Source organism: Corapipo altera, unplaced genomic scaffold (genome assembly GCF_003945725.1).
Source record: "Corapipo altera isolate COAL_440 unplaced genomic scaffold, ASM394572v1 49, whole genome shotgun sequence".
Lineage (NCBI taxonomy): Eukaryota > Metazoa > Chordata > Aves > Passeriformes > Pipridae > Corapipo > Corapipo altera.
Window position 1 is genome coordinate 1,330,040 of NW_020884879.1, and position 17,610 is coordinate 1,347,649.

Here is a 17,610-nt window from a genome sequence, read left to right on the forward strand (position 1 = left end):
GGGCTCGGTCGCAGCCCTGCCCGCAGGGGAGGCAATCCTGGGCGGCCTAGGGTGTCCCAGCGGCCGCCGCCAGCACCGGCTGCTCCGCGGCACGGCGGCCCCACGGCAGGTGCCATCCAGGGCCGCCCGCGGGGTCGCCTTGCCCCGGCTCTTTCCCTCAGGCAGGGAGGGTGTGGGGGGTCAGATAGGAGCAGCTGATGCAGGCGTGTGGAAACTCAGTCATTCCCGGGTAGGCAGCGTGTCCCCTTCCCGAACGCTGTTATTTGCACAGGACAGGAGTTCTGTATCGTACAGGAGGAAGAGGGGACATGGAGGCTTCCAAAGGCAGCACTGGTTAGTCAGCAATATCTCTCCAAATATTTTACGTGAGACTGAAGAGTGCAACCGCTTTTCCACTTACCACTGCTGTTATAAGGCATTAGTGAGGAACAGAGAGATGCAGAGGTATGTCTAACTCCCAAGAGAATTTCTGCCTGCTCCCTTTTCAGCTATATGGATTGTTGCTTGGAGGCCCTCGTATGTTTACTAACTCAGATGCTCCCCCGTTCAGCTTCAGAAAAAGATGCACAGTATCTGTGTCTTTTCTTTGGCAAAGTCCTAGGAGCAGAGCTGATAACACAAAAATCTTGGAACCGAGCATCTGCTATCTGAGATGTAGGCATGCAGCATGGGACACAGAAGTACTTTGCCTCTCCTTATTTTATGGCTTGGCTCTATGAACTGCTGAGAGAAGACAAACCTTGCTTGGTGAGACTCTTCACTTCTTACCTTATCTGTGTTTTCTTGCTATAACCAAATTTTAAAATCTTAAAAAAAAAAAAAAAGAAAAGAAAAAGAGATATGACCTTTTTCAGTTGTTCTCCCTTACTAGGACAGATCTTACCATAGAGATTCTGCTCTGACATAAAGCATTCTCAGCCCGACATTTTCTTGTTCACTATGAACAAGCACTTGGATATTGCACCACAGCTTAACATAGAGAAATACTGAAAGGGACTTCAGCTTTCCGTAGAGAAAAACGCTATCATCTTCATACTGTGTAACCAAACAGTCTGCTTGGTGCAGCAATGGGGGATTCCACTCCTGCTTTGACAACTATCATGGAACCCCATTGTAATATCTAAAGATTTTGCAACCAAATGGTTGTTTCTGATTGCTTTGCTTATTTGGATTTGGGATTTTGAAACATCAAGCGTGTTTTACTGTTCAATCTGAGAAGCAGAAATCTTCTACTTATCACCTTCTTCTCAAGTAAAAGTAGTTTGTACAGTTTTAAGGATTTCTCATTAAAGAATCAGCATGATCAAAGTATGCAGAGTAATTAATTGATGTGTTAAGAAAGGTGAACTAGTAAGAGAGTATTGCAGAGATCTGGAGAAATTTTAAAATATCTGTCTAGTCAGCCGTCCAAAGCTTCTGGAAACATGGGGGCAGAGCTACTGCAGCCATTGAAAAGAGTATGGGAATTGGTAAGCAGAGGCAGGAATGATCTAGGGTTTGTTTCTTTTTCCCTTCAGCTGTTACAAAAACAGGAATCTGAATGGGTGGAAAACCTACTGTCATCAACACGGTACTTCCTCTGCTGATGGAGAGCACTCGTATTCAGGTCTTGGTCCTGACTTGCTGGGAATGTGTGTTGGACACCACAGATAAAAGGATTTATCATGAAGGAACACTACAGTGTGAGCAGCTGGAGTGGATAGCTTAATTCACAGAACATGGAGGCTTCATCAACAACATGAATTTAGGAATCTTTGGAGAGACTAATTTGGCTGAACTGAGGACTAGACTTCAGGATGCAGAGGAACCTGCAATGTCCGAAGGAGGAAACTGGTTGTTCCTTGCAACAGATTGTTCTCCCGCATTCAAGTCCTATCCCCATTAAGCTGAAGAATCCTTGAGTCACCCAAAAACTAAAGAAAAGAAAAATCCCAAACATCTGAGAAAGAAGAGGACACAGACTGTCCTTGGGTCTAGAAGGCTTATAAGTGCATATACACGTTTGACTGAGAAGTGAAAGATGTGGCTGTTGATGATTAGAGAAAGCCTTTGAGACATACAAAACCAGTAGTTTAATCAACAATTAAGAGAGATTGCATGCCTGAAAAAAGGATCCACTCGCAAAGGTTGATGAGGTTTGTCTTTGTATTTGACTCCTCCCTACCTTGTGTTGGTTACTCATGGGAATATTAACAAGGTCAGATAAGTGACATGCCATAGGCAAACTGAAACAAATTACATGTACGGAGAAGTACTCAGCTTTTTGGTTTTGTTTTTGTTTTTGTTTTTCTACTATGTAAATATGTTGCTACACTGACAATAGCAGTAATGTTAATAATTTCCTTCTATTTCAAGCAATCCCCATCAGATCCTCCAGTTCCAGTGTTGGGGTTTTTTAAGTCTTTAAAAGGTTGTCCTTTGACCTACAATGCATTCTGCAGAGCTGATAAAGAAAAGGCTGTATGCTGCTCATATTACAAACACTTCCAAGCAATTGAGTAATTGCATATTATATGTGTATGAAAAAACAAGGTGATCACTATGGTGTTTTGAACTCTAACTGCATTTTTTTCAGAGGAAGAGAGTTCTACATTCTCAGAAAGACTTGCTATTTGCACTATGGTCTCTGCTCTCTTAAGTGCTTCATGAAACGATTGCCTCAACCCACCAGTAATGGATTATAGATTAAGCAGAAATGAAAGGGCACAGGATTGTTCTTTCATGTTGTCTTCCAATTTATTTTGCTTAAGCAATAGATAATAATTGACAGAAGCAATCGAAGAGTCACAGTTTCATTTACCTTTTTTAACTAGGAGGCTGCACTAGGTTGTCTTTATGTTATTTTTTGTTAGGGGAGGCAGTTCTGTGATCATTTGGGGTTTGGAATAGAGTCATTATGTTCTTACAGACATGCCAGTGGACAATTGCAAGCTGGTCCCACTGCAGTTCTCTGTAGTCCCGCTCTTGGAATGGATTTCAATAGGCAGCACTTCTGAGGTGGAGCGAAGTGAACCTCAGAGTTTTAAATTTGATGTTCTGTTTGATTTTATTTTTTTATATTTTTTTACCTTTAGCATTCATATGACAAAATGGGAAAAATATCTTTTGTCAGTGTGACCTATCTTGGGAACATTTAAAAAGCTCCAAATCCATGCATAAAACATCTGAGAAGTTTTCCATTAAAGCAGGGAAGAAGGCTCTTAATGTTGCTAATATTTATTATCAGCAGGGGAACGGGGAAAAAAGTGTGTTTGAAAAATTCAATTCAGCATTTCTTAAGCCTCCCTCATGCATATTATAGATTTTTCTTTCCTTAAAGTATGAATGAAGTAGGGAATTAATGAAGTCAGTGAAAATGTTCGATGTTGGAGGCTCTTCAAATTTCAGAGGAAGAAAGCCAGGCTGTGTTTATGTTGGTACTCTTAGTGCTCATGAAAAAAAATCAGTAATTGTGGCACTAGGAATAACTGCTTCTGCTTGTCCCCTTCTTGAGCTTTGCTAGTCTTGCTATTATCTCTCTGTTCCTATGCATCCTTATGTTTTTATTCCATGATTCTTCACTCCCTCATGAAATATTTCTCAGCCCTTTACAGTGGTAAAATTGGAAGGAACATAGGATTCAAAAGGAATTTTTTGGGTCACGTGTTGGCGGATGAGAAACTCAACATGACCTGGCAATCATTTGCATCCGAGAAGGCCAACAGCTTCCTGGACAGCACCAAAAGGATTGTGGCTAGCAGGGGAGATGGTTCTCCCCCTCTACTTTGTCCTTGTGAGACCCCACCTGGAGTACTGTGTCGAGCTCTGAGGTCCTCAGCACAGGAAAGATGTGGACCTGTTGGAGTGGCTCCAGAAAAAGGCCATGAAGATGATCAGAGGGCTGGAGCACTTCTCCTGTGAAGGCAGGCTGAGAGAGATGAAGTTGTTCATCCTGCGGAAGAGAAGGGTCTAGGGAGACCTTACAGCAGCCTTTCAGTACTTAAATGGGGGCTACTTAAAGAGAGCTGGAGAGGGACTTTTTACAAAGGCTAGTAGTGGTAGGACAAGGGGAAATTGGCTTTAAACTGAAAGAGGGTTGATTCAGAGATTTTAGTAAAGTTGTGGATGTCCCATCCCTGAAAGTGTTCAAGGCCAGGTTGGATGGGACTTCAGGCAACCTGGTCTAGTGGAAGGTGCCCCTGCCCATGGCAGGAGGGTTGAAACTGGATGATTTTCAAGGTCCCTTCCAACCCAGGCCATTCTAGGATTCTATGATAATTTGATTTAACTTCTTCCCTTAAACTTTGATTTAACTTCTTCCCAATTAAAATGTATTTCAATTCAGCAGGTGTAGCAGGTGTTGTTTCATTCTCTGTTTAGGTGGTTGAAGATATCTTCAACAGCTGCTGCAACAGGAAGTCTTCTCAATATTTGTCTCCCTTGGGATGACTCTTGCAGGATTTAATCTACATGAAACTGGTTCCCTGCCTTTGAATACAGGTGGAGAACTGCTAAATACAAAATTGTGGTTAGTAGAGCATCAGACCAATTTGGTTCATAATATAAAAATTCTAAAATATTTATTTAATATTAAATAATATTTAAATATTTAATATTTAAATAAAACTTTGTTTTGTGTAATGTAAAATGTTCACGGAAGAGTTACAACGAATGTTAAAATGAGTTACAACGAATGTTTGCTATATAGCTGAGTGTAACTGTCACAAATGTCTATTAATTTAAAATTGATTGTTTTGTTCAGAAATCAAAGATCCAGGACATGTTGAAAACTGAGAATATGAGACAGTACAGTATAAAATAATTTGAAAGCGAGGAAATATATTGAGAGCATTTATCTTAAGAATTTTTTTCATTAAAAATGTTAAGAGAAGCTGCTGCAGGACTTAGAGAATTTTTGTAGGAGTAAAGTACAGGGTGTTGAATCTAGGTTAAATTTCATCCTGTCTCCAAGGAGTATTTACTGTAGCATAAAGTACATTCTTAATTTTATTTACCTATTTTCATTTCTTCATAATCACTTCAAAGAGGATAAAAATTTGTATCTGGTATTTCAAACACAAAACCAAAGCATTTTAGAAAGCTTCATAGTAATGTCACCCACCCCCAACCAAATAACTTCTATATACATTTGGTAAACTCTTGTTCTGCCTACATCAACAGTATGGCTCCAGCTGAATTCAGCAGAGTCAGAAATATGTCCAATTAATCTTTTTCCTTTAGAAAATTTCATACATTTTCTTTAGCATGTTAAGGGTGAAAATTATTTAGAAGCATTAGACACAAATTTAAATGAAACATATTTTAAAAATGTTTACTTTATGCAAAACATTTGGCCTTGTTCAGCAACAGATATTTTTTTTAAATTTCTAGCTGTTTTTTTAATAAATACAGATTTCAACAAGTCTGTTAGAGTATACTGGAAATCTTACTTCTTAGAATTTAGGATTACATAATGATGTGACTGGGACTATTTTCTTGTGACAAAACATAGAACATTTAGATTCTGCTTGAGTTACTCGATGTTTGTTACTATTTTGGCAGATTATTAAAATTAAACATGGATATTATTCGGTGCTTAAGTCACCTTTTAGGTATTACTTAGTGCATATTGAGTGCCTTTGTAATACAAGACAGACCTGTACTTGACTGTAAGCACACAATCAGCCACAGTGACTGCAACAAAAATTATCATGCAAATGAATTAGGAACATTCTTAAAATATCTTGATGAGTCATGGAGACAGTTTATTTTCCTATCAGTCTAAAAATATAACCTAGCTGGTTCTGATTACATCTGAGAATTTTAAGTGAGTACTTTCTTTACAATCTTTGCAATCAGGAAATTTAATATCAGGAAGGAATTAATGCCTCCTTTCAATGCATCAACTAATTTAAAAATCGTCTATGAATAAAACACCAACATGTGGCTAAACCTTTGAAAATATCAGTAAAAGTATACATTTTTTAACCCTCTGAGCTATGCTGAAGGAGGAGAATTTGTATAGATATTCAAACAGGGGTACATGGTATTGTAGTGTGTATGGCCCAGATTGCTACAGAATTTTTACTTATTTTATTTTGTCTTTGAATATCTAAACCCAAGCTTAACCTCACAGATATGTTGTTTTCTCTCCACTCAAAATAGTTCAGCATAGTAAAACTTAAAGCGTTAACCAAGGAAGAAGATTCCAGGATGCTCCTGTCACAGAAAAGTAATCTTCTTTATCCTAAACCACTTTTTTTTGACATGTGGAAGTTTTTAGCCAGATGCAGAAAAAAATTTCTTCTTTTTTAGCAGATCTCTGTGGGGTTACTGTTGTTTCACAGCAGGAAGATGAAGTGACGTATGTATTATCTGTTCTCTGCTCAGCTGCTTTTCCTTCCTAGAAAAGAATTAGCAGATAGAACTCCTTAGGGAAAGAAACAGCGTTATGGACAAGGTGGGTTAATACATTAACCCACTGATTACCAGTTTCATAGAGGGATACCAGTAGCAGAACGAAAACCAAACCCACCAAAGCAATTTGCTGTGTTGCATGACCGACTTGCTCACTATCTGGCATTAACAATATTTCAATCTGCAGAAACTAGGAAAAAAAATCAAAATCAATTATTCATGATATTTCTGAAAATTGAGGAAGAAAATTGGATTGTGTTATGGGTAATGAACCTGGTAAATAAAGCTGAGGAAATACAGTGCAACAAGTTAAGAGGATTGGGTGAATTTTAGCATTAATGGATGGTTCATGGCCACGCGATGGCAGCAGAGGCTGAGGAATTAGGGTTGTTTTTTACTATAAACTACGGATAAACCGGATATGCCCTGAAGTTCCTAACTGGTACTTCAGGTTCCAGAAAATTACATTATGTACATTACGTACATTACGTACATTTTCATTTTAAAAGATGTGGCATGTTCATCAGACCAGAAGTTTCTGTGGAGAGGGGTTACATACTTTTCTTAAAAAAAAGCCCACAAAAATTAAAGAAAAATACATTTGGGGCAGGTTGGTTTTTTTTTACAGTAAACCAGTATTTTTCATCTCATTTGCCAATAATTCCATCTTGCTTCCTCACTTGTTGAGTTAGTTCCACCCAGAAAAGTGGGTGTATTTCGATAAAAACAAGGCAGTTGCTTACTTTTTCCTAATTTCTTTTCCTGATACTTTTGTCCACAGGAAAAAACTCCATTATAAAACCCCCTTTGGGGAAACCATAATATTAAAATCTAGAATGCCTTCATTTTTCAAGGGGGGGGGACTAAAAAAACTTGCTTGTTGAACTGAGGAGGCAGAATTTTTGGACTCAGAGCAGTATAAATAATTAAGCTCTTTGTATTTTAAAAAGAAAACGACAATCTTCTCATTATATGTAAACTAGATGCTCTTTCTCAACTCCTAGGAAGCTATTTATGTATGCCCTTCATATGAAAAATTATAAGAATTCAGGGTTTGTGCAAGATAGTAAACAAAACCTCAGAACACCACAAGTTAAAAATTATCTTTCCGAGAAGTTGAGATTTTTTTCTTCTGAAATGTATAAAAGCAGGCCTTTCACATGGAATTCTCTACTGGAATAGGCACAGTTCCCTTTCTGCATTGCATGTTCCAGATCCTACACTACAAGTTCAGGTTTAATCAAAAAAGACAGTCCAGAACTTCTACCAGAGTCTCTCTTCAATCCATGCAAATACTTATATTATGATTTTCTGCTGGAGCATGACATTTTACAGAACTCAAAGGCAACCAGGTAGAGTTTAGGCAAGCAGCCTTCTGGAACAGCTTAGATGGATAGGATCATAGACTGGATGTCCTCCAAGGTTCTATTTCCTGTGACTCTATGAGGATTGTCTTGAGGGCTGCCCTACCCTCTAGGAGGGTAGCAGATGCTCTTACAAAAAGTCAATATGCTCTCCAACAATAACAAGATGTTTACAGGGATGTCATTAGGGTATGCACAGCACTGAATTCTGCATAAACCAGAGGTCTTCTCTCTTGGCCTCTCACTGGATTGCTCTAATATGGCAGGAAGTGGTGAGGAAGACCATAATCACCAGCTGGAGGATGGCATGACTCAGCAATATACATAATTTCGGGTAGCCAGAAGGGAACTCTGTTCAGTAGCTCATTTTGGGCATCCAGATTCCTGCACTGAATGCATGTGAATGAGTCTTTGCAATTACAGGCCAGTATGCCTAGAGCTCTCTGGACTCCCTTCCTCCAGCCTGCGATTCAACTGCTCTGTCACAACTACCTGAGGTGTTCCAAGCGAGCCCTGCCTCACAGGGCAGGCAGCAGCACTGTTCAGGGAAATGCTTCTGCTGCAGCAGCTTAAGGCATTACTGCTCTGCCAGTCTGCCCTGGTGGCCTCCTCCTATAACAGGAACAGTGGGAGAAAACCACGCAGTCCTATTCCTCTGCTGGTGCTAGGTTTGAGGAGGGTTGTAAGCAAGTATGATTTCTAGACTGTAGACCCACAAAGCAAAGAAAGCAAAGAAAAAAAACCCCATCTCCTAACTTTAGTAGTGAGGTTTTACATGGCATTTCCCCCCCACAATCTGAGGACTGACAGATTAAATTACCTGGATTATGAGCACATGGGTTCACAAGGGAAAGTCCGTTTAACCAATTTGATACCCTTTTGTGATAAGGTCACACATCTAGTGAATGAAGGGAAGGTAATGGTTGCAGTTTTTCTGGATTTTAGTAAGGCTTTTGATATTGTCCTTTACAGCATCCTTCTGGACAAGTTGTCCAATGGTGGGATGAGTAGGTTCACTACACACTGGGCAAAGAACTGGCTGAAGGACAGGGCTCAAAGGGTTGTGGTGAGTGAGGCCACATCTTGCTGGTGGCTGGTCACCAGCGACGTCCCTCAGGGCTCAATTCTCCTCCTGTGCAATGAGGGGCAAATGCAAGTTTAGGAGATGTGATAAGCTCTCAGCACACATCACGAGAAGAGAACAGTCCTAATGAGAGACCAGGGACTTGTTAGAGACAACTGAAAATCCACATGCATCTATTCTGTGTGCAACCAGCCAGCCAAGGAGCTAACCCTTTCTGCCTCACAAAAGGCCTTAAGCCAACAAGGGTTTTTCCAGCTGAAAAATTAATATGAGTTCTTTCCTAGAGGTGTTACTATGACTAGTTTCCCGGTCTAAAGAAAATGCTAATACATATCTGAAAATGCTGTATTTGTTACTTTCTTGTCACAACATGTTAATTGGATCCAACTTCCTATGGAATCTTCATCTTGTTTATACAGTTGCTTGTTTATTTATCTCTAATTTTACTTCAGCTTCTTCTCAAAAAGTTCAAAGCTCTCTTTTTTCTTTTTGCTATCATGTTCTGATTCTTCTATTTCTGTCCTTCTGTGAATCTCAAATAATCTTCAGGTGCTTACTCAAAATTAGATTCTGTTGCTTATTATTCTAGTACAAATGCTGATATATATTCTTGTGGCTGCTACCAGCAGAATATCATAAAGGACCACTAAATGCCCAACTTGACAAATAAATCTTTCCCCAAAGCTATATCCTTTTCCATTCTCTGTTGTCACTTTTTAAATCTCCATCTCAAACTGGTATTTATGGGTTATTTTGAAGGCTAATTCAAATAAAAGGTTTAAGAGCTAAATACCCTTTTTTCTTATTGGCTGGTTAAAAACCAAGCAGGTCCACAGAATATATAATATAATGTCTGATTCAAAGAGATAACATTGTCAAATATTTGGGATTCTGGAAAACCTAATCATGTAGCCAATGAGAATTTTGCAACTTCCACAACTTTGTGGCTGTATAGGTCTAGAAATGACAGGAGATTAGAGTTGCAGAAATCAGTCATGTAATCATTGGCAAGTGAATATATCGGATCGGTCTATCCAGTCTTTATTTTCCACCACACAAATAAAATGGTTCAAGCCTCTGTATTTTGAGCAACAGATGACTCCCTGTTAGCTGTTAGGGGAACATTCACATTCAGTCCAAGAGATGCTGGGTTCCAGTTACTACCTATATTTTTGTTTGTCTAAGACACCTCTGAAATAATCCAGGCATCTTTAGAGATTTTGTTTTTTGCAAGTAAATCATAGGATAGAAAAAGCAGGTGAGTAGGAGGAGACGCAGGGGATTTTGTGATAGACAGAGCATGAGTCGTTAGTAGGATTATCAGGAGAGAAGAAGCTCCAGGATAGTATCTACCCACATGCATGGCTGCTGAACTGCAGCAGCAGCAGCAGACTCTCTTGTGGTCTGTGATTTAGGAGATATTCTTCTTGGAAAAATAAATGTAACTCTTCTGATTCTCTCTAGGAGAACTAATTCCTATCTCAGACTTCGATGGGATTTTTTGGCACACATTTTTTATCCAACTGTATCAAAGAGTAATCAAAAAAACGTGCCCTTGGTTATCCTTAGATAAGCATGAACCAAGGCATGAAAAAGTAGAATGAGGCAGATGGGAAAATTATTCCCATAAGAGCCTAGACAGATCCTTTGATAAACCAAGAACTGTCCAGAATTTCTGGGAAATTCTGCCATGCACCAGTGCAATAAGCTAGCACAAACTGTGGGTACCTTTACTATGAGGAGAAGCGTATGCTAAAAAACCACATTGCCTGGCAATTGCATGCTCCTCTAGGGTGGTATCTGTGAAGTTCTGAGGTTTTCACTGCAGAAGCAGAAATTGGACACTGCTTGGGATCGCCCATTGTCAGGATACAATTTCATGTTTAAGGCAGCATTCTTTAGCCTTAGCATGGGTTAGGAAGGAATGAATTATGCGCGGAATGTGGTGGTAGTCTGGTGGTTACATGTTCATATTCCTCTGCTATACATGTGGTAAAAAACTACACAAAAGAAGTTAGAAAATGATCTGATAGACTCTTCTAGCCATATTAATAACTACAAAGGTGGAAGAAAGCATAGAAACAGTAAAAATACCCAGGACACAATGGTAGCTGGGCTGGGTTTTATCAGCCATATCCCCGATGACTAAGAAATGGTTTTCTTTTGTCTAGTTTATACTTGTCTGTCCTTTAAGATGGATGCTTTTAAAAAGGCGGCACAGAACATGGTTAGAGAGAGAGAAAACAATTAGAGGACCCTTTTAAAAATGAAGAATCAGATTCTGTAAAAGATTAGTGAGGATATGCGCAGTTAAAGGAAATTCTTGAGTATCATGAAGCTAATGAAGAGGGTAGTTGATTAAGAATTGCATTGCAGGTGTGTCCTTGACCTTTGAGCAGGTACATCATCCAGGAGGGATGCCCAAAAGTGGGAAGGGCAGGTGGAGGTATCAGTTCCTCCCTTTGGCTGACTTGGGCACCTGAATACCAGCTAAAAATGCCCCTGAGCTACAGAAGCACAGCTCCCCCAGACTCACTCACCTCAGTAGGAATGCAAGACTTGTGTCCACAGTTTGAAAAGAAAATGGGATTTCAGGACACAGAAGTAACTCAAAAAACACTACACAGATTTAGAATCACAGAATTGCAGAATCATAGAATGGTTTGGGTTGGAAGAGACCTTAAAGATCATCTCGTTCCAGCCTGCCCTGCCATGGGCAGGGACACCTTCCACTACACCAGGTTGCTCAAAGTCCCATCAAGCCTGGCCTCGAACACTCCCAGGGATTGGGCATTCACAGCTTTTCTGGGCAACCTGTCCCAGTGCCTCACTACCCTCACATAAAGAATTTCTTCCGCATATCCAACCCAACCCTGCCCTCTTTCAGTTTAAAGCTTGCCATGGGTAGGGGACACCTTTCACTAGACCTGGTTGTTCAGAGCCCCATCCATTTACCTAAGCTAGACCGCGGACGGCTTCCTTGATACAGTTTAATTGAAAATCCCTCTGCCACTGTAGGAGAGGCGATACGAGCAACTCGTGGATGGAGGAGGAGGGCGGTACGGGAAGCCCGTCCGCAGGAACCGCTCCCGGCGCCGCCACCACCACATCGCCTCAGCGCCGGGCGGAGCGGCGCCGCAGCCCTGGACAGGACTCCGCGATTCCAGAAGGAATCGCCAGGCTGGCGAGCTGGAGAAGCCGCAGGTAACCCTGCCGGTAGGGATAAACAACCCTCTGTTCCCTCCTCCGCTTCCTGCCGTTCCCGGGGGCGCAGCCCCGGGATCGGGGCAGGGGATCGGGGCAGTTCCCGCCGCGGCTCCGCAGGGGGCGCTCCAGCGCCGCGCCCGCCGCGGCGGCCGCGCATGCGCAGCGCGGTGGGGTGGGGGCGGCCCCGCCGGTCTCCGTGGAGCCGCCGCCGTTGCGGGCGCAGGTCCCGGATGTAGCGGCGGGAGCGGGGCCGCGGTGGGAGCGGGCGGGGGGTGCCACCGGGGCCTGGGAATGGGCGCGTAGGGAGGCGGGGAGGAAGGAAGGAAGGAAACAAACGAGCGGGGAGAAGAGCCGGACGGAGACTCCCGCCCGGCGCCCGAGGCAGCCGCTCCCATCGGGGTCCCCCTCCGCCGCCTGCGGGCTGCGCGCCCCCTCCGCCCGCCCCGGGGCGCCGCCGCCGGGATGAGCAGCTCGCGGAACAACCGGGTGATGGAAGGGGTCGGGGCCCGGGTGGTGCGGGGCCCGGACTGGAAGTGGGGGAAGCAGGATGGCGGCGAGGGCCATGTGGGCACCGTGCGCAGCTTCGAGAGCCCCGAGGAGGTGGTCGTGGTGTGGGACAACGGCACCGCCGCCAACTACCGCTGCTCCGGGGCCTACGACCTGCGCATCCTCGACAGCGCGCCCACCGGTGAGCGGGGAGGGAGGGAGGGAGGGCAGGGACCCCCCGGCCGCGGCGGGTTCGGGGGCAGCGCCCCGGGGTGCTTTTGGGGGGTGCTGGGGGTCCTCTCCCGGGGGCGGATGGCGCCCCTTCTTTCCCCTTTCCCGAGGTTTTGGGTGGAGGGCGGGAGTCGTACACCCTCCCCCTCCCTTCGCGTGGGTGTCCGTGTGTGTGTACACGCTGACTTGGGACAGATCGGTAGCGTGGGGCCGAGGGGAGAGGAGAAGTTGTCCTGGGGCTGCTAAATTGGGGTAGACAAGGCAGAAGTGATCTGCCACAAACAGCGGGCTCCCGGTGTTCTTGGGGGGGCGGTGGGGAGAGGCAACAGAGAGGGGGATTCATCAAGGTTTGGGCTTGTTTTCAGAACCCCACCCCTTCCCTTCTTGAATTTATGTTTTAGAGTGCTTTTGTGAAAGGATGACAGTCATTCTTGAGTCCAGTATAGGGGGGGATTGCAAAAGAGAAGTACAGCACCTTTTCGCTACAGATCACATTAAGTGGTTGAAACACGGTTTTGTCTTGTAGTCTGCACGTTGCCTTTTATCTGTATTGCCAGACCAGCCGTAAGATAGCGAAGGTACTGGGGGGGAGGAAAAAGCACATTCGTTCATTCTTTTAACTGTTTGACTGCTTGATATGTGTGCTTTAAGTCCAGTCATTTTGGACAATGGATTTAGATCTGCACTGATACTATGCGGCAGTGTTAGTGTTGCAAGCACTGCAGGGAAATGTTCGTTTTAGCACCTCTTTTTACGGTGAAAACTCACAAAGAAAAATATTTACAATGTTAAGTTTCATCAGAAATTTAACAAGGCGATTTTCGGGCTAGACAGGATTGCCTCAATGATGAAGTGATTGGACTGATTTATTGAGGTACTTGGTTGTACTGCTTTTCTAATATGTCTTTCATTTAGAACATCATGAAGAGACCATCTTTGTGCCAGCCATGTGTAGTATTACAGAAAGGAAAATTGTAGCAGTGGGTTGAAGCTAAAGGACTTTCGAGGAGACAGAATTATGGAATTCACCCTAATTGATTACAAAAAGTATTACTAAGAAAAAACCCCTACATATTCATGGTGAACCTTTGAGATGGTTTTAATTTTTCTGTGGCTGGGCACCTTCCTCTCTCCTGGATTCATGACTGTTTTTTTGTTTTAAAACAAGAAGTTAAGAGTAGTCTTTCCAGTTGTCAGCCCTCGTCTTGCAGACATTTATGCTTTGAAACTTTACTTGCATTTGATGTCCTGCAGAAACCAGCAGGACTGCTTCTGCTTAGAACTGAAGTATATGCATAGATGTTGAATATGAGCCTCGAATGCTCATTGTTCTGGCTCTGCTGGACGTATTTGCAAGCAGACAGTATCCGGTTAACTGCATCTGGAAGCCTAGACTTAAGGCTCAGTTTTAGCTGTTCTAACCCTGCTTTTTTTTTTTTTTTGTGGGGCTTTATTGTTTGTTTGGTGGTTTGTTGTTGTTGGTTGTTTTTTTTTCCCCAGTCTTTCTAATTACTTTTGTATTAGAATTTTCATTTCTGTTTCAGGTAGGACTGTGTATACTGCTGTGTGGAAAACTCATAAACACTGCTGTTGTCAGGCTTAGAAAAATGGTATTTCTCTTCCTGAGGTTTCTGGCCAACACGTGCATCATCCTTATGGAAGTGTTGCATGGCACTACCCAGGGTTGCTTTTTGCTGGAGGGAGTTACTTTTGAGGTCATGGTTCCCTGGAGATAGGAAGAGTAAAAATGTGTGAAATAGTAGGAGCAAAAGAGCAAAGTTAATGGAGTTAGAATGCTGTAAATTTGGATTGAAATCTTGGTTTTACTGCTGATTCACTTTGTAGTCTTGTGCAAATCACTTCCCTTCTTCACCTTTTTGTAGTGACTTATATTTTCTCCATGTTAGTTACTATCCATTGTTTGGATTAAAGGACTGACTTTGGATGATAGTTTGATACTGTCTCTAGGGGCATTTACGTAAGTTGGATTAGGTGACAGGAATTTGTAATGGTAGTATTAATAATGATGCTGTTGAGCAAGGAAATATAGAATGTGGGGTGGCTTTTTGTTTGATGATACTTAGCAGGATGTGAAATCAAGGCTCTTATAGTTTAAAATTAAAAAAAATTCTCTGGTTCACAAATTTACAGTCACGACATGATTGTAAGTTTATAGAGAAATTAGATATAAAAATATAGTAGTAAAAAGCAAAATTAAATTGGCCTTTGTGGGGAGTTCATTCTGTGAGGTGTTAAAAATCGGTCTGGATTGTAAGTTCTTAAAAGTGGTGCTTGCAGGCAGAGTTGCTGCTTTGATGAGTTTGAGGCCTATGCAGCCAGAAACAGCAGTGATGGATCTGAAACTTACTTTGTTACAGACGTAGTGCTTGAAGCTCATTCTATTTAAAAAAAAAAAAAGAAACTTGAGTTTTGTACATGTGTTCATAAGTATGTATATGCCATAACAATGCTTCATAGACTTAAAAAATGTGCTGTTCTTGTCTTTTAATGATTGTAGGCTATTGCCAGCATTGTGAGACTGTTAACTTCTTATAAAACTTAAATAGCCTTAGTACTAAGATATTAGGACAGTCTTCTGGAAACTAAAAACTCATTTATGGTTTACACGAAGAATCTCTTGTAAGCTCTTTGCTCCAGATGTAGTCATCTGGGTAATGAGTGATTTGTAGTGTGAAGTTTTGTGGTGTTTTGGCTATGTCTGCTAAGGTAGCTATATTAGCTGCTTCTTAGTGTGGTCATATTTACATTGGCCAGCATTATTTTAAATGAGACAGAGTGATTGAGAGGGATTGGTAAACTAACGATCTGAAAAGAAATGAGATTTCAGGTAGAAGAAAGGAAACTTCAGGTAGGTCCTCTATAGTGGGTTCCTCAATGGACAAGTGGTGGGATGTGATACATCAGCAGTGCAGTGTAGTTGCTTGATTACTTGCAAATAAACCCTGCTATTTCTGTAACTTTTGCCAAGATCTAGGAGTCTTGAGTGTCCCCTTTTTCTGGTAGTTTTGTGGAAAAGAAACAGAAAGGAGTAGTTTTTGGAGCTGTTGAACAGAAACCAGAAGGATGTAAACTCAAGCTGTATATTTAGAAGGGAAGGCAGTCTTTCGTCAGAGGTAAAGGCCAGACAAGTACCATGTTTGTAGAGAGCACGCCTGGCTATGTTCACATAACATTCATGAGCATTACAGGAACTTTTTTTTTATTGTCTTTCTGAAGATTTGCTTCCAATAGAGCCTAGATCAAACTTTGTCATCCATTTCCTCTTTTGTGTGGTTGATTCAAAGTAACAATGTTATTTTCTTACTGAAAATATTTACCCAATTGTGTTTGACCAAGGGAAGTTGGCATAGGAGGTCTGGAAATGGAATTTTGATGTGGAATTATCCCTCAACTAGAATGTGCATCAGTGCAGTGTGGAAAGCATTATGTGCTGTATTCTGCTAATGTTGAAAATTTAGGTGTTATGTGTTGAAGAGCTGAGTGGCTTTCTGTACTTTTATTAATGGTTTTTTGTAACCTGAAAAGTTGTATAATTCATCATGAAGTCTTACATGTTGGAGAATTTTAAAAGGCAGACCACCGTACATGACTTAGCCTGCATATTTGTTTATTTGTTCTTGCTTTTAGCACATCAAGTGTAATTTAACGCAGATTGTCTTAATCAAGATTTTTTTAGTGACTATTTGTAAATACTTAAAGGAGCCCTCACAAGTTAAAAAACCTAATAGCTTCTTTAGTAGTGGTACTTGGGAGGCCTGTTTTTTTAATAAATATATTCTCTTACTGCGCCCTTCCCCCATGTCTCCTACACAGTAACCCTCTCCCTCCATGTGTATGTTGTGATACCCTTATCAGATAGGACACATGCTTTAGCAAGTCTGGCATTTTGTGTTTATAATAATAATTGGTCAGCTGGCTGCTTCCAAACAGTGTATTTAATAGATTAGTTATGTTTGTGGGAACACTGATTTGAGTTTGCATGCAGTTTGTCAAAATCTAACTGGTTAATCTCTTAAGAATTCTTCGTTTTCAGTTTGCCTGGAGTCCGGCTGTAGTGTAAAAGTTGTCTGGAGTGGAAGAACGGGAAGAACAAAGCATTGCTGTTTCTTTTTAAATTAGGATGTAAACGAATCAATTTTCTAAATAGTTTATGGTATCCCTTACCTGATGGTAGTGTTGTCATTATGATACGAAGGAATTTTGGCATATTAGAGTTCTGTAGAGAGTGGTAAGTCCATTGGAAAGCAGATTTTGTTGGTTCTCAGATGTAATTGGAGTCACTATTGGCATCTTCTGTGCTTAAGAGTAAGTGATGTGGATACCCCTTGTACATCTTATTTTACTGTTAAAATGTCCTTTTACTGGACAGCTGTATGTTGCCAGCTAATTATGTTTAGTACAAAAGAGCTATTTGTAACAAATTCAAATAGCAATTTGAGCAGCATTGCTTCTATTTCTTTTCACATTTGCAGGAGTGAGCATGGATTTAAAAAAACTGTAGGAAAGGGCTGTAAAATTGATGTATAAATGAGAGGTGACAGAGGAATGGTGGGCTAAGTAATCCAGGGAGGATTTGGGAATAGATGACAAAAGTGAAGATAACCATGGCAGGGTAGAAAAGGTAGAAAACTAATATAACATTCAAATAGTAAAAAACATTAATGACAAATGGAGATCAGGAATACTGGATTTTATGGTGTACTAAGGTTGGAGGGACCTTAGGAAATGGCAGCTATTTAAAAGTAATTAGGCACAGTAAAAGTACACTTCCTGTTATCTGGTTTCTTTTGGTTTTTTTAGTGCAGATGATACAAAACCTGT

At 41.5% G+C, this 17,610-nt stretch overlaps 1 protein-coding gene and 2 long non-coding RNA genes across 6 annotated transcripts in view; 2 read left to right on the forward strand and 1 right to left on the reverse strand.

Moving 5' to 3' along the window:
- Window positions 1–127: 127 nt before the first annotated feature.
- Window positions 128–2,129, forward strand: LOC113945122. The gene is made up of 2 exons (XR_003526954.1): window positions 128–747; window positions 1,518–2,129. It is a non-coding gene; the product is annotated as an uncharacterized LOC113945122 (long non-coding RNA).
- A 3,594-nt stretch (window positions 2,130–5,723) lies between these two features.
- LOC113945119 lies at window positions 5,724–11,820 on the reverse strand. The gene is made up of 3 exons (XR_003526952.1): window positions 11,800–11,820; window positions 6,515–6,586; window positions 5,724–6,382 (listed from the first exon to the last, which is right to left on the reverse strand). It is a non-coding gene; the product is annotated as an uncharacterized LOC113945119 (long non-coding RNA).
- A 428-nt stretch (window positions 11,821–12,248) lies between these two features.
- Window positions 12,249–17,610, forward strand: part of MIB1 (mindbomb E3 ubiquitin protein ligase 1) — an 80,664-nt gene continuing 75,302 nt past the window's right edge. For 3 of the 4 annotated variants that reach the window (XM_027638482.1, XM_027638483.1, XM_027638484.1), the window contains exon 1: window positions 12,249–12,739. In XM_027638482.1, coding sequence (XP_027494283.1) covers window positions 12,514–12,739 — 226 coding nt within the window. In that variant the 5' untranslated portion in view covers window positions 12,249–12,513. The remainder of the gene's footprint in view (window positions 12,740–17,610) is intronic. The other variant, XM_027638485.1, reaches the window with a different exon arrangement.